Source organism: Pyxicephalus adspersus, chromosome 6, assembly GCF_032062135.1.
Source record: "Pyxicephalus adspersus chromosome 6, UCB_Pads_2.0, whole genome shotgun sequence".
In the NCBI taxonomy this organism is placed as follows: Eukaryota; Metazoa; Chordata; class Amphibia; order Anura; family Pyxicephalidae; genus Pyxicephalus; species Pyxicephalus adspersus.
In genome coordinates this window covers 55080891-55098035 of record NC_092863.1, presented here as the reverse complement: position 1 = coordinate 55098035, position 17145 = coordinate 55080891, and the positions used below count along the sequence as shown (strand labels likewise).

Genomic DNA, 17145 nt, shown 5'->3' with positions numbered 1-17145 from the left:
CATAAACTTTTCTTTTTGTTTTGGATATTTTGAATAGAGTGGAGAAGAGTTAGAACTCTATCCTTAATGTGAATTTCCTCCTACTTCCTTACTCAGTAACAAAGAATCGGAGGGACAGGAATTAAAGGGAAATTTCTGCAGTTGGAATTAGGCCAGACATTTAATGTTGTATATGCCTTCCTGTCCAGCTGACACCCATTTTCTTCATATCTTGTCCTGGTGTCATTGAAACCAATCTCCCCAGTGGAGTCACAGACAGCACTTCTATAAATTATTCCAGAAAAAAAATATGGCTGGATTTAGGCTTTTTGGATACCAAGTTGCATCTGTAAAAAGTGTGTCTTGCTAAAAAAAATTCAATGAGTTTTTTATCATGTTATTCATTTATTGTTTTAGCTCCCTATTAATGTAATAATGGTGAGGAAAGTATATTCTTTCTTTTGAGTAGACATTTGTTATTCCCTTAACTCATACAATTACAGTCACCCTTTCATCTTTGAAAACGTTATTTGAGTTTATGTTCTTAAACAAGGATGTGGTTTGGACTCTGTGCTTCGATGGCTTTAGGATGTACAAGAAACTTGGCATGCATGCAGTTATTTCAAATAAAGAACTGACATTGCAGTATTGTATCTCTGTATCGCTATAGAGAACAGAAAAGTTTCTGTCTTGCAGGACCTATATACAATGATTCTTCATAGGACCTTTACACAAAATCATGCATTTTAAATCAAATATGCTCAATATTCTACAATATAAATGTTATGTTTTTATTATTTACAAATGTACAAAGTGATATAAATCTATTGCTATATGTTTAAAGGGAATCTATATTTACTCAAGTATAAACTGACGGTTTCAAAAATAAATCTGTTTGAAATGTTGTTTTTTTCAAAGCAGGTAAATATAATTTATCAGTATGGCTGCAAAGTCACACAATCTACAGAGGCCTGTTAGTGTCAAGGCATACCGGTGGAATGTTTGACTAAAATGAAAAGCTATCCAATAAACAGCAGGATGTGTACAGAACACAATGTGTACTTACCCGATGGGCTTTTTCGAGGTTGGTCATGATCATGCCCACTTCATCTGCCCTAAACAAAGTAGAACATAGAATTTGTAACACCTTGTCATCTCTCATGCTTTTATTTACAAGTTATCTATCTAGGTTACTATATGTGTATTTCAAGAGTTTTGGTCATTTGGATTTATGAACCAATAACATAAATAAAATAGGTCAGTGTTTTTCAACTAGACTCAGTCTAGATAAACATTACTATAGATGATGATAAATAAACTTTTTTCAACACAATGCATTATTAAAAATAACTGCCCTGCAGCTTCCATGAACATTCTATTCTGCTAATAATGAGGAGCATGTGCAAAAACAGAAATAAAGAACAACTAATCAGTATCCAATAGGCTTAATAAAAATATTTCTTTTTAATCTGGATGTGGTAAGAACATTTCTCTTTGTCTTTTTAAATAAAGGCATCTTATATTTGATAGAAAAGTAGAAAAATCCTCACCCACAATCATCATTAGAGAAGGACTGGCTAGAAAAGATGGATAAAATCAAGCTTTTAGGAGCAACATTATAAATAGGAGGTCTTCTACATGCACTGATCATCCAGATGGGTTTGCAGAATCAATCAGCCAATCTTTTGCGAAAACCAATGTATCTAATAAAACTGATTGATTGATTCATTCAATAGATCAGCTCAATAAATCAATTGAAGGAATCAATCTACTAAATCCAACAGCCAATCTTTTTTTTTTTAATCAGACAGCAGCAGATCCACCGATTCCATCAGTAAACAAATCAATGTGTCCATTTAATGCAAAAAAAAGCAAACTTATTCTAGTTACTCCAGCAGAAACTTGCATCAAAACAATCTACTATTAGTGAAGTCTTTAAAAGTAGTCCACATTTCTCTCTTCTCTCTCATGATAGATGCTCCTGCATTAAAAGAAATATGAGAGCTGCCAGAATGGACATACTTATGACAATGCTATGTTCCTGGCTTGCCCTGACTCTATAACATATTGCTTCACTGATCTGAAACATATATACAGCAAGTAAAGTCAGAATTTTTTTTCTGCATACTTATCAAAAGCAGATGAGGCACAAAATATTAAAGTTAATCTTACATGACAGAAATAAGAGGCATGCCATCGCTAACCTTTACCTAAAAATTCTACTTGACTGGCAATCATGATAATATCTGGCTTTGGTCACTTTAGGCAGCTACCCAACATGCCAGGTAATTAGCATTTTCAGTAGTGAAGTCACTAACAGCAACCTTAATGACAAATTCCTTTAGCAGGCAACTATCATTTTCACAAGGAATATATGTATATAGCCTACCTAATTTTGCTATTGGACAGTGAAGCACACCAACTAGAAAAGGGTTTAACTCTTGCAAAATGAATGTTTTCCAAAGTTTACACATGCTAGATAACTGTCACGCTAGACAAATGGTTGTGATGTAGTAATGTTGTAAGCTTAAATGCCACATCTCCTCCTTAGCAACAGCAACTTTGCCTACAGATGCCTCACTCTGCATTTTACCTGAAAGCATTTTCTAGCTAATAAAAAAACTGAAGTAATTAGATTTCTGTAAGTAGGTTCAGAATTGCATCCTTTGGGGATATCAGGGTCGTGGCAGCCCCAGTTCCAAAGAAATTGATTGATACTGGGCACTTCCAAATGTTACTCCTATTTAAGATGAAGCCTTCATTGAACCTTGCCTTGTCGTCATAATTATACAGATCACAGAATCCTTCCTGAATGCAAAAATTGTGTGAGAAAAACCCTAATTTTTCTCATTAACAAACAAAAATAGAACAAGGTTATGAGAGAGAAGTGATGATGCCATAATGCTAAATTACAGCATTAAGCACTGCAGGTCCTAGGACACAGCAGGTATTCATCTGACATTGCATTTGGCTTATAAAATCCCTCTCTGTCATGACTTAAAATTTCAACATCATATCATGTCAGCAAAACCTACTAAAACAATACACTTTAGGGAGATGGCATAACAAAAGACAATTAATTATACCCTTATTCCCTGCAGTCAAAAATACTAAGGGAAAAATATCGTAAAGAACAAACTTTGCTCTGGAAGCCAGGAGGTTAAAACGTGACAGTACAGAATAAACTCATACTGAGTACACATATTTCTTTAAATCACCATCAAAGAGAAAATTATTTACAGCACATCTAGGTAGGAAAACCTATCGGATTATCAAAGAACATCTGTTTTGGTGTAATAAGATTAAGTGTTCTCTCCATGTTGCATAATGTGTGGAGGAAATGTGCTGCCATGTGTTAGTAAGACTGGCAAACCACACCAACAGCTGTGAGATTTGGCAGCCTCCAATACTTGATAGAGCCAAAGGGGTCCAGAGGATGTTCCAAACTCATAAAAATGGATGGCACCACACCAATTAAAATAACAACCAGCAAATGTACATTTAATGAAGTCAAGACGTTGTTTTAATACGATCCTCCCAAAGCAACAGCTGTGTCTGCATGTTAGAGGCATATTAGGCCACCGTTTCACCTGCACTGCACAGCTGCGACAGATCTTCAAAACTGTCAGGAAATAGGTCCAGTAAAATTCTGATTGGGTCAAAACTCAGATATGTATGGGACCAGGGGTACTGGAGCATGTAATTCAGTCTACAGTTACCATATGGAAGTGTCTTCATACCTTGTTTGGTCTGCAGTGCCATGCAACACAGTGATAGGTGCGCCATAATTATCTGTCACATCAACACTCGGGGCTTGATTTATTAAAACTCTCTAAGGCCGGAGAGAATACACTTTCACCAGTGAAGCTAGGTGATCAAGCAAACCTGGAATGGATTTCTTCAATGTTATTTTCTTTTTGCTAACAAATGCTTGAATCCTGGACCAGATCCATTCCAGGTTTGTTGGATCACCCAGCTTCACTGGTGAAAGTGTATTCTCTCCAGCCTTGGAGAGCTTTAATAAATCAGGGCAACCAAGTCCTTCAAGCTCTAAAAACCTGATTTTTTTTTCAAATTAGATATATTTTTAATATATAATTTAAAAAGCATCTAAAGTCGAAATGAAGCACATATTACAGTACTGAATACTAAAAACATGTAGTAGACACCTTCAGATGCTTGCCTATTAAAATGTTTTGTTTTTTTTTTTTTTTTAAACCAGCTTCCTAAGTTGAAAACCTGAATCTTGGCTCAGTTGACCCTATTAGATGAAAACCATGATACAAAGTTGCACTTCCTGAAAGTTAGGCTCATGTGAAGGGGTGCAGATAGGTTCTTACACCAATTAATAATAAATATTAATAAAATATGGCTTAATGTGTGCATACCAAACACTCCCATAATTTAAGAAATTGGGGCTTAGTACAGTTAAGGTTGAGATATCCATAAAATTTAGGCTGCCTAAATTAAAAATCTTTGGATCTTTGATCTTTGAGATGTCTTTCTCCAACATCAACCCAAAGCTGATCTTCAGGAAGACATAAACTAAACACTAATTAATGCAGCTATGCATTTAAGAAAAACAATTTTAAAATTGATTTTTGAATATAACCAATATGAATATCTGAGTTTGCCTTGATTTGAGACCTCTAAAGTCCCCTCTACCACTGTACTTAAACTTGGAGAGGGAGGGGCAGTTCTTGGGGGTCAGCCTGCTGCTGGTTTTGTTCAATCACAGGGTGGGAACAGAAGATGACCAGGCTGTATTCCTTAACTGCAGTGGTGAAAAGTCAGCTTACCCTATTGGCTGAACTGTGTGAAAAGGTTGTGCACACCTCATAACTGGGTGGACAGAGTCATGTGAAAAAAATTAGGACACCCTATGAAAGCCTGTGTGTTTTTGTAACATTCTTGGACATACCAATTTTTATTCTCAATTTTAACACTGCTGCATAATATAACTAAACAAATAAAACTGAAGTAAAGACTTTTAAAAATTTGCTGTACAATGAAATTCTACAAAAATGCTATTTCTGTTGTTCAAGGAGGAAACGTTTGCTTTCTAGCAGAAACATCAAGGCAAGACTAAAGTTTGCCAGAGAGAAAAACTTGTGAAATAATGTTCTTTGGAGTGGAGTCTAAAGTTTATTTATTTGGACACCAGAACAGAGGACATGTGTGGTGTAAACCAAATACAGCATTTCAGGAAAAGAACTTCATACCAACTCTGAAGCAGGGACGAGGAAGTGTCATGGTTTGGTTAAGCTTTGCTGCAGCAGGACCTGGCCAGCTCCCTTTTATAGAGTCCACCATGAATCCTACAGTGTATCAGAGAGTGCTTGAGAAACATGTGGGACCATCTGTAGGAAAATTCAAGCTGACACGGAACTGGACCCTGCAACATGACAATGACTCACAGCTGAATTCTGCATTAGGGAGTAGAGCAAACTTTCCTCAGACCGATGTCAGAGACTGGTAGATGGTTACAAGAAGTGTCTCACTGCAGTTATTTCAGCCAAACGGGGTAACACTACCTATTAGGGGGTAGGGGGTCCTCGGTTTCAGTTTTGTACATAGTTGTTTGTTTGGACTTCCCCTTTAGGTGTATGCATTTTTCACTATAGCCCCAGTTTCTATTAATGAGTTTGTGACAATAAAGAGGAGAAGCAGTAAAATATTTATAGAAATAAACTGTTTTATAGATGCCAATACGTCCAATAACTTTCTAGTAAAGATATAAAAATATTTTAAATAAATTAGGTCATGGTCCTATAGTGTGTGGCCCATTCTGTTTGACATAAATATTTTATTTGCACAAGGATTATTCTACACCTAGAGGTTACTTTAGAAGGTACCAGTTCAATTGGGTGAAACTGCTGTGTAGGTGTAAAAAGTATGACTTACTTGCCAATTTACTAACTCAAGCTGTAATTCTGACCAAACAGCACATATTCCCTTTAAAGGTTACAGCTCTACATTCCCAGAATCCTTTGCTTATATCCCAGCCTCACATAAAGAGGCCAACAATGCCTTGGGGGCCATTGGTCTGAGTCAGCAATCCGAAGCCGGCTTCCCTTACAGGGGGTAATAAAAGGGAAGCCATGCAAACTACAAAAATGATTTATTAAAGTATGAACACTTACCAATGCTTTCTTTAGCTTCTAGCTGCAGACAGCTGATAACATTAACAATAACCATTTAATGTGTAAATTCAGAATGTAGGTAAAACATCTCTTCGATCTTCCCATTACAGAAATGACTAATATTTATTACTATTTCAGCAGCATTACTGTGAGCCGCCAGAGCCATACTGTGTGTAACTGCTGAGGGAACAATCTATCAAACATTATTAGGTCTAATGTGAATCCAAGTGACCCTGGGTCTGGCTCCTTTGGACAGTAAGACAGACTGAATCATTGGCCATGTCAGAATTCCATTCAGACAGACACGGCTGCCAGGTTCCTAGACACAGACGCTAGGAGACATGCCAGCACCACATCACAGCTTGATCTTATAGGATTCCCTGCTTCACGGCCTAATCAACCCAGGGATTGTTTTTAGAAGCAAGTACTCTACACATATCTTTTTACACTTGAAATTGACAGTGTGATTAACATCAGTGGGGTTTATTCAGCTATTAGTATTCACAGCACAGAAAAGATAAAAAAATAGGAATTAGAGGCAGAAAATACTAAAGGACAAAATGTGGAGTTTGGTAGAACCAGAGACTTTTCATTATTTCCGCATGTGGTGCATTCACCATATTCAAATGTATAGTTAACTTTTGCCTAGTAAAATTTTGAATACACATTTTGAAAACAGCAAATAAGTGAGTTGTTACTAACAAATGTCAAATTATGTCACAAAATGTCCTGGGCACATGAAAAGTTATGATGTACACACACTGAAATTTTGGAAATTTCCAGTTGTAAATAATCCTTCACAAACATTTGCAGTGAAATTAGAATGAAAAACTGCTGTACACATAGCATTGTTCAGTTTTTTAGAGTTGGGAGGACAAAGCTGGAGGCACCCTGCTGCATCCTCCTTAGTAGCATAAGACAGCAGTCATCTGTGGCCAGTCATTTATTAATCTACCATAAGGAATTGCTAAATGGTGTTGGGCAGTGGTGGATGAAGCCAACAGTGGCACTGTGCAGAACTGACTTGGAGGCACCCTGCCTAATTGATTTGGGGCCCCTGTCGGTTGAGGAGGGTCCAGGGCCCTTGTGTAGTGGCACACTTTGTACCTCCCTATGTCCAGCCCTGGTGTTGGGAGACCACTGTCCACATTCAAGATTTTGAACCAAGATGATCATAATTCTCTGGGGTTGATAATTCTCTCTGCCTATCCCACTCAATACACTTTGTTGATCTGACAGTTTAAAGTTTGTGATAAACATCAGCTTTAAATTCCTGACAGTTTTTTTTATGCAATCAGCAGTGCAAAGATTTTCAGCACTTTTCACTACTACAGTTTAGCAATCCAGCCTCTGTGTGTTTGTGGAACAGCAGCAGACAAATACAGTCATCCGTCTCCTCCTTCCAACATGTTCTTTGTCAGAATTTGTTCATGCAGAAGAGCCTAATTGTCTCACAGTACTTTACAAAAAGCTAATATCAAGACAAATATCAATAACTACATTAGTTGCATAAACAACATAGTAATGCTTTTTACTTATAACAAAGCTGCATTAAATAGTGTTTTTTAGATCTGCCTAAAGTTTAATTTTATAGGATTGATGCCTTTCAGTGGAAAATCTTCACTTGCTGATATCTTTGCAGGCTTCAAAAAAAAAAAAAAGCCTAATGCAAAATGCGCATTTAATAAAGAGATCAATGTGGTTTCCCCCCTTCCCCCTCTGCATACTGCAGCCTTGTCTCTTTACTTTGCTGCTGAAGCCAATTCCAACCTCCACCAGAAGATCTTGGGAGGCAGTAGATTGGTTGCCCATTTAGCTTGTGCAAAACCCCTCCTATATCTCCTAAATGCTGTAGGCTTACAGTCCTATTTAGTGTTTTGCAAGAGTTTCTGAGACATCGACAGCTAAAGTATCTTCAGCTATTCTGAAACACATAAAATGATAGTACAGATTAAACACAGGATATGGCGGACAATGAAATTTCAGTTTATATCCTATACCTGGACATGTATGCAGTGCATACCTGTCATACTTGGACATATTTTAATGATTTGAATCGAGCATTTCAGGATCAGCATAAATGTGTGCCACAAACTGCTGACATCATCCCTCCAATCTTATTCTCATCAACATCAGTAAAAAAAAATACCAGGTAAGCACTACTGACCTTTAACTAGGTAAGATTTATAGAGTATAATTGAACCAGGTCATTTCTATCACTTGTCCACCTGCCTCTCTTTAAAGAATACACCATTCTGTGAAAGGGGCTTATTAAAGTTGATAATAAACAGAAAACACAACACAAAATAGAAAAACAATAAAAAACTTACTTAGATGCTGTCTCCTTATCATACTGACACCGTAGGTCCAGAAGCTCCCTTTGAGTTGTTTTCAGTGCTGTACAACAAGAGGAGAAAACATTGGGCCAAAATGCAATTTTCTTACCATTAGAGAAGAAATTAAGCAATACCCTTAAAGCATCTGTTTCAGAAGCCATTAAAATAAATCATAACTGCTTATTTGTTGTCCACATTTTTTTCAGGATTGCCAATTTGATGGCTTTTTGTTGTTACTATTGACTGTTTTTTGCCCACCATTTGTCAGTTTTGCCAGTTTGTTGCCCTAATATTTTTACTATTGATAATTGGCTGTCTACATATTATATATGATTGCCTGTTTAAAGGCTTTTTGTTTTCAGGATTGAATTTGTTTTCCTATGTATTGTCAAGGATACATTCTTTACTATTCTCATCTACTCCACATTGCAAAAGTTTAACCCCCTTAAGACTTGTCACTATAAAACCATGCTATTAAACACTTCTATTTAATTTTAAATGCAATGATAGTATGTACAACTTTTAGATACAGACTGTCTGTTTACTTTCTGGTGAATATGCACATTTATTTATTCCTACGCTTATTTCTGAAAATAATAGTGGCATTTAGGAGGGAGGTGTTAAACAAATAGTCACTTCAGGTGTCAAACAGGGGCATAATGTTCTCCAATTCTATGTATGGTTTGAAGTGTACCCTTTTTTTTCTACTTTTACCTTTGAATATTAGAAAGTCTTGTTTGCATTTAGAATACATGTCTGTGTACTCTTACAACTCCTTTCATAGCATTGTTATACTAGATTCTATACCATAAAAAACTTCAAGTTGTAGAGAGATAGGATTTACCTGAATGAAGAACTTTGATCTTTTCCTCAGCTTCACCGAGTCTGACTGCCAAAGTAATCTGTGCCTCCTGTAACCCTCTGTAGAAATGAAAAAATAATGCTGAGCTCATTTAAGGTATTCCCTAACAAAGACCTTGTCCTATGTTTGTCATTTTGGTTATGTTAAATATATCACTTTAAGCATTTTATTTTGTCTGTTTCCTACATGCCACAAAATACCTGGTGACCCAATGAGCTTGTAATATCCTGTGAATTCTTGCAGTCTTATCTCTAGAAAACATTTTAGCCCTGCCATGGTTAGCTCTTTAAACTGCAGAACCCCCTACGTTATGCAGATGAGTAGAGGGGAATGTTCGGTAGTCCTAATATACTTCTTGTTCAAAGTTGACAGCACTGCTCCTCTTATCGATATAGTATGGCGAGTTGTCACTTTATAACAAGAAGTAAGATACTTAAAAGCATATTACTTAAAAGAAAACTAAGAAAATTAAGAGCCACTGATTTGGCTGTACATGTAATCCCTGGATTATATACGAGATAGGGACTGTAGTCTTGTTCTTAAATTGAACTTGTATGTAAGTCGGAACAGGTACAATATTTTATAAATGCAACTAGGACAGATGTTTGTCTCAACATATTATTAGGCAGAGTGCTGTCAGTTACTGTATAAAATCCTCACTGTGAGCTAATCCCAAACAAAGCAAAAAAAAAAAAAAAAACGTTATGGAGCCTAGACATTTATTAACTTCTGGAGCAAGCGCACTGTGCTTTGATATGCAAAAAGAAACAACTGCAAAGTTTGTCTTGGTCATTAAAGAGTTAAAAGATGCTACAGATCAGCTCAGCTCTGATCTCCTACATACTCAGCTGTGTTTAGCAAAAGATTTCCTCTGCAAGTTATGCAAACTGCCTCCCCCCCCTCCAAGTCTCCATCCTGCACACAAGGGAGCAGGGAAGCCCCATTTGTATCTAGGAGTCGTCCATATGACAGATGTCCTTAACTCGGGGACTACCTGTATTTAAAGGTTACTCTTTGACGGAGAGCACATCTTAACCTTTCATAACAAGTACGTGACCCTACTTGTTGCAGTTGTAACAGCCAGATGGAGCTTGGGACTACTGAAAGGTAAATATTTGATTTCAGTTACTTCTGTAAAATTTACCAGACATAAAAAATGTTGTACAATGATTTCTAGAATGTTATTTTCTAATATTTCATAACTGTCACTGCTCTACTTATTTCAGTGATATTTCCTCTCTACATGTGTGATGGAATGTCCGATTCCCTGTTTTATAAATACAGCCCCTTGTGTGGTAAATAAGATAAGTCAGAACATTCTGGCCTCTACCATCAAACAATCCACCTTAGTTTTGAGCTACAGTGACCCCTAGTGGTCAGAGAGATTATTAGAGAACTAACTATTTGAATAAGAAAGTAATTTGGCTAACTGTGGTCCAGCACTGTTCTTTAGCCTAAGTAGAAACCTCTAATCTGTCCACAATGTTACATATTGAAAATACACTGGTACCTTAAATCCCTAATCCGTTCCAGATCCTTGGACTTATACCAAACAGAACTTATACCAAACAAATTTTTCCCATAAGAAATAAAAGGAAAATTGATGGGGCTGTATGAAATAATTTAAACACTGCTTAATACTAAAATACATAAATACAAAAACAATTTGATGAAATAAATGAAAATATAACCTCACTTTACCTTGCTGAGAAGAGTTGAGTGCCTACTAGGATGGTGCTGAGAAGGGAGAAGGAGATGTTCTGTAATTCACAGAGAGTTATAGCGCGGATTGTTCACTGAATGGTAGTAACTGGCGTACTGACGCTCATGGGCAGTCGTTGGCTTTGTCTCGAGGGAGGTAAATAAGGGTAGAGCGCGGTGTTATGACTCATTTTGACCCATACAAGTTCTAGCACAAAGGTTGTATACCAAGCAAATGATGAATGCCAAGAAAGATTTTTCCTGTCCAAACAGGACTTATACCAAGTTGGACTTATTCAAAATCAGACTTTTACCTAGGTACCACTGTACTTGTGTAATGGGAGTAATGGAAACAGTAGTGTGCTACAGCAGTGCTAGAAAAAATTAGAATAGACATTTCTTCAACATTGATCCCTCCTCAGTGTCAAAGGTTAGATATTCGTTCACCAATGATGACATCACAGAATGATAAAAATGAGCTTTAGCTGATAACAGAGGTAGACAGGAAAAAAGCTTTGTTTTAAATGGTGGTAAGAAACAGTACAAATAAAGAAAAGTGAATGCTATTCTTGCATTCAGCTTGAAATAATTTTAAGTTACAGAACAAGTATTGTATTAGAGAACATTATTGTTCTGGGTCAAAGAATCAAAAAGTGTTAAATCCAATGCTTTAGCATGCCAGCCAAGGAATGAGAATTTTTTTAAAAAAAGTTTATCAATGGCAGCCTACATATTTCTCACATAAGACCTTATTTATCTGCCTTTAAAATCACTGAGATATGCGCAGATAGGGTATCAGGAGTAGGCATGTGACCCTGTGAGATAGCATTGAAGGTATGGATCAGTTGGGGGCCAAGGGTATTGAAGTACTTTTTGTAATAAGTCAGAGTGAACCCATCTGGCCCTGGAGCTTTACCAGAGGCTGCTTGAGAAACAGCTGCCTGAAGCTCTTCTAAAGTAATAAGTTTATCCAATAGATCTCGGGTTTCGTCCGGGATCTTAGGGAGCTGTGATTTTTCTAAGTACTCTAAAATTTGGGGTAACCTGGGATCACTTTGATTTGTTGCGTCTTTTGGGGGAAGGTTGTATAAAGGGTGGTAAAAAGTGTGCAAAGAGCTTGCGTTATCTGTTAGCATACACCAATCTTTTGGCAGAATCCCTGATGCTAGAAATAAACATCCTAGCCTGCTTTTGCTTGATTGTTCTGGCTTACATTTTCCCACAGTGACCAGAGTGTTCATAATAGTGCTTCCTGCAATGAAGGAGTTGGGATTTCGCCTTGCTTTGATAAAGATCATTGATTTGTTTATGGGTGTCCAACAGTTTAGTCCCCAAAGAGTCACTGTGTTGGTTCTTATGTTGAGTTTCCAATCAGCGCAACCCTGCCAGAGGGGAAGTCAACTTTTCTGTCCTCTGTTTTTCTAATCTGCTGCCCTGCTAGATGAATAACGCTCCTATAAAGCACTTATGGGCCTCCATATAAGACCTTCCAACTTTATCATGTACCTTTTCTTGTGCCCAAAAACTGCCTCTCATTAGTCTCCTATTTTACAATTTTTCACAGCAAGTAAAAACACCTTATATATTTTAGGTAACAGAACACAGTGTTAAAATTCAGTAAAAGAAAAAACACAAAAAGAAAGAATACTCAATAAATCGTTACCCCTGCACCCAAGAAAACACATATTTAAACTAGAGAGGAAAAAGAGTAGCTTGGAAACTTTCTGCAGAATTCAGTAAGGGTGATGTTATTCAATATAGTCATAAAAATAGAATTACCAAATGTAGGAGATGCTTTTAGGGTCCTGAACATGCTTACCTTCCAGCTAAACGTGCTGAAGAATGTTAATTAGTCCCACAACGACAGTGTGCATAGTGCAATAGGTAGACGCACATCCAAGAAGAAGAGCAAACTGATTATAACGTTTGTCACTTAACAAGAGCCACACCTGGCAAGATCCATTGTCAAACATTGATGTTCTTCCAAGAAGTAAATCATGCATGCCTTAACTCTGACAGTGAAGTGATACTTAACCCCAGTAATTGTACAAGGAACCAGGATACAATTAAGTGAAAGACATTATTAGATGTCACAATAATAATAATTGTTCATAAGTGGTAAAATATTTAATGTCATGTGCCAGTGACAGCATAGAGAATGTGCATAAAAACTACAGTTTCAGCAGACACTGATCCTTACTACAGCCTTGTTGACATAGCAGTAAGCATCTAATGTCTAATACCACAAACTCCATATATTGTCAAAGGCTACAAGAATTGCTTTTAGCGGACCTTTACACTGGGGTTCAAGCTGTAATGGCATTATCATTCTGCTGCACGCAGAATGGAGCATTTCTTTTCCATATAGGCAGCATATGGGCAAGCACTACCTGCAGAATTTCCACCTACATTAGCTTAAAAAATACCATTTGACTTTTCCTCCGGTATACTTAGAGCCTGATATGTCAAAGCTCTCCAAGACTAGGGAAGATAGACTTTCATAAGTGAATTCAGGTGATCCAGCAAACATGAAATGCATATAGTCCAAGATTGTAAACATTTGCCAATTATTAGCAATTAATTTCAGGCTTGCTGGCTCCTCCAGGTTCACCCATGAAAGTCTATCTTCTCCAGTCTTCTCAAAGTTTTGATAAATCAGGCCCTAAGCATCTAATGCACATTTTGTTTGGGGAAGGGGTGGAAATGTAACAAAGAGGGAGAATTCCCCTGTTCCTTGGTCCAGAGGCAGCTGGTACTTCACCTTCATTCCCACTACAGCCTTGAACACCCTTTTCAGAACTGTAAAGATGCAGGCATCAAGAGAAGAGAAGCAGCTTTATGGAAATTTATGTTTATTCTGGGGCACATTTTAAAGCAGTGTTTGGTAAAAGTCACATTCACTGCCCATATGTTTTTGTGATTGCCTATATGCTATGATTACCTTGAAAGGCAATAGGAGGCAAGGCCTACTCAGAGGAACTATATCCACTCCCACCCCATATATAAAGCTTTTCTTTTTAACTCTTACATAGGAAGTGTGTCTCTAATTTAAAGCTGCCTAAATGTAAAGTCAGCCCACTAATTCCTATTGATCACTAATTTTTGTAAAAACAAGACAATATATTGTTTTTAAAAGATTGTGGCAGCTAAAGTAGAATTATTGTAGGTGTCACTATTCATCCCAATCAATCCAGGTAACAAAATTAATTTTTAGGGAACAATTATGTAGTACCATTAACCAACTCATCCCTCTTTGTTGAAATAAAAAAAAACTCCTTCAAGGAAACCCTTACAGAGAGAAATTTGTAGCTGGCCATTGCTGAATTCCTTCTTCAGGTCTGAGTTAAATGCCAGGCTTTAATGGTACCCTAACAACCCAGAATAAGCATTAAGGAGCTTTGACATGCTATGCTGTGTGCTTGTCACTGGTTAAATGGATCAGAACATGTTTCTGTTCATGTTATCTGCCAATATGCTATGCATTTAGTACAACCAGCCCATGTTTTTACATTCTGAACCATCAGTCATTCTTCTGTCCAATACTTATTTATCCAGCCAACTGACTTAATTTTGCATGTTGCATTAGCTGTAATAGTAATACACCTAACTGATAAGATTGGGGAAAAAGTGAAAATTGGATTAAATCTAAAATTTGAGCAAAAGACTCATTTTTTAAATCGTAACTCCAGAAATGTTTCTAGTTTTTTTTTTATAGAGTGGGAGAGGATTAGAAGGATAGAACCTCTGTCATCTTCTCACTTCCTATTATAAAGACACAGCAAAGAAAATGAGTGTAAATATCTCCAAACGTAAGAAATTGCATGAAACTGACAATATTAAGATGTTCCTTCATGTTCCTTCATGTTTTGTTCCAATGACAGCTGTCTTTCCTTCTCAATATGGACAATGACAGAAAAACAAAAGTCATAGCTTTTCCCTACTATTTATAGGCAGGATTCCACTTTAATATCCAAATTATTAGGAATTACAATTACAGTTTAGAAAAAAAAGCTAGCAGGATTTATTGATTAGTTTGCATAAAGTTTTGGCTATCCAATCTAAGAATGCCAAATTCCAGGAACTGTGATCAAGTTGATGTAGTTAATCAACTCTTGCTCTGGAAGTTCCTCCTTACTCAAACACATTTTTAATAAACTCCTATTCTATTTGCTTACAATCTAGCTACCCCCCCTCCCTGGTTGTCTCTATATTAATCATCTTCAGGTATTTCATTTAAACTGTGTTTGCACTTCTCAGCTAGCACACAAACCAGTTATTAGTTGTGTTAAGTATTAAAAAGTGATTTATTAAAAGGTGCCAGGGAAGATTTGGAGAGAAAAGATATATTGTTCATGCCCAATTCATTATTCATTATCATTGTTCATTATCATCTGTAAGGCGTTTTCCCTAAAGTTCACCTAAAAGACCACATCACGATGAACAATATAAAGAATCAACTTAAATAAAATAATGGACAAATAAATCTAAAATATTGTCTTAGCACATGAAAGATATAATTGCAGTAGAGGTCCCCAAAACTCGTATTTCAGCCAAAATACCTACTGCAATGGCAACTGAAATACGTAATAGCTACCCTGGGTCCCTGCCTGTGCCAACTTTGTGTTAAAACATTGAAAAAAATAAGACTGCCTATTATGTCCCTGAAAAACAATTTGGGGTTTATTTCTAAATGTACACAAAGGAAACCCTGTGGGTACAAATGTACAAATGCAAAGTCTTCATATGTAATGAGAAAAACAGGTTGATCCCATAGCTAATAACAACCTATAGTCTATAACAAGAATACTTTAAAGATTACCATACATCAATAAGATATGTCTTAGATATTATAATATACATCTATAATAAATAACGTATAACTAAAATATCTGAAGACAATACATTCTAAAAAAAAAAATCAAACAGAATTTGTAGTGCATTCCAGCACGTGTGTCTTCCATAGGGGTTAATGGTGTAAAATTGAATTCAAATGTATCACAATTGAATAAAAAGGGGCTGCAAATTAGCTACGCAACTGTTACCATGTAGCAGCTTGATTTACTTTATCAGTGTAAAACATGGTGCTGACCACTTGGGCCAATGGAACAGTGGCCAGTGGACCACTGTAAAGCTCTGCTAAGGAACAGGAGACTGCAATAAAACCTTACCACCTTACAGAGGGGCATTTGCTTACCCAAACAGTAATTTCAGGAAATTGAAGAAGGGTTAGAATCACAAGTTTTTTATTACTGTCTGTGGTTTTCTTTATCATTGGCAAGTGCTAAACTTTATCTTGCCCTGCTAATGTAGGGAATGGAAAGGAGCTGAGATATCCCAAATTGGATCAGATATTAATACTTACTTTACGGTAAGAAAAAACTTGACTTACTTTAAGCTACGAAAAAGCTTGACGGGAATTCATAGCGGTCACAATGGCAGACGAGAGTTGCTGTAAAAATACAGCAGCTATAGATTTTTTTTTTTATTTCTCTACATATTAACGTTCACTATTTTTTTTCCTTTTAATTAATGCAAGTGCTTCTAATTTTATTAACATTATTTAAAGCTTTGGTATGTTAATGGATTGTGAAAAAATAAATTAATGTCTAAAAAATGACAAAAGAATGGCATTGTTTAGATGCCAATGGCACCCTTTTAAAAAAAAAAAAAAAAAAAAAAGGTGCAGAACCCCCCCTCATTGCCTAAGCGATCAAGAATTATTGGGAGCGCAAAGCAGCCCGTGATATCTACGTCATGCATTCCGGGAGGCTATTGTGCCCCGCTTGTGCGCATGCGCGTGAAAAGGGAAAAAAGTTTTTTCAACCTACGTCACCCGATCTCGCGCCTGGGTCGGGTGACGTAGCAAGAAAAACCAGGAAGAAAATGCGAGGATGGTGGCCCCCAGAGCGCCGTCCTGAAGACAGATGACGGGACGACACAGGACCCGATGGAGGAGACCCCCGGATGGATCGGACTGGACCGCCCTGCGGAATTGAAGGTAAGTGGGTTTTTTTGTGTTTAGGGGGATTTTGAGTTTAGTTCCTCTTTAAGTAATACCAAAGGTACATCTGTAAAGCAATGTATATTGGTATGGTATATTTACTTGTCACTGAATTATTATTAT

General features: G+C 36.8%; 1 protein-coding gene across 6 annotated transcripts in view; it reads right to left on the bottom strand.

Annotated features, from left to right (window-relative positions):
• The window catches only part of CUX2 (cut like homeobox 2), a 202307-nt gene that overhangs the window by 29003 nt on the left and 156159 nt on the right, over positions 1–17145 (bottom strand). For 3 of the 6 annotated variants that reach the window (XM_072415859.1, XM_072415858.1, XM_072415862.1), the window contains exons 7-10: positions 9303–9379; positions 8453–8519; positions 1530–1556; positions 1046–1094 (exon numbers count right to left, since the gene is read on the bottom strand). In XM_072415859.1, the coding sequence (XP_072271960.1) occupies positions 1046–1094; positions 1530–1556; positions 8453–8519; positions 9303–9379 (220 nt within the window). The remainder of the gene's footprint in view (positions 1–1045; positions 1095–1529; positions 1557–8452; positions 8520–9302; positions 9380–17145) is intronic. The other 3 variants (XM_072415860.1, XM_072415861.1, XM_072415863.1) reach the window with 1 other exon arrangement.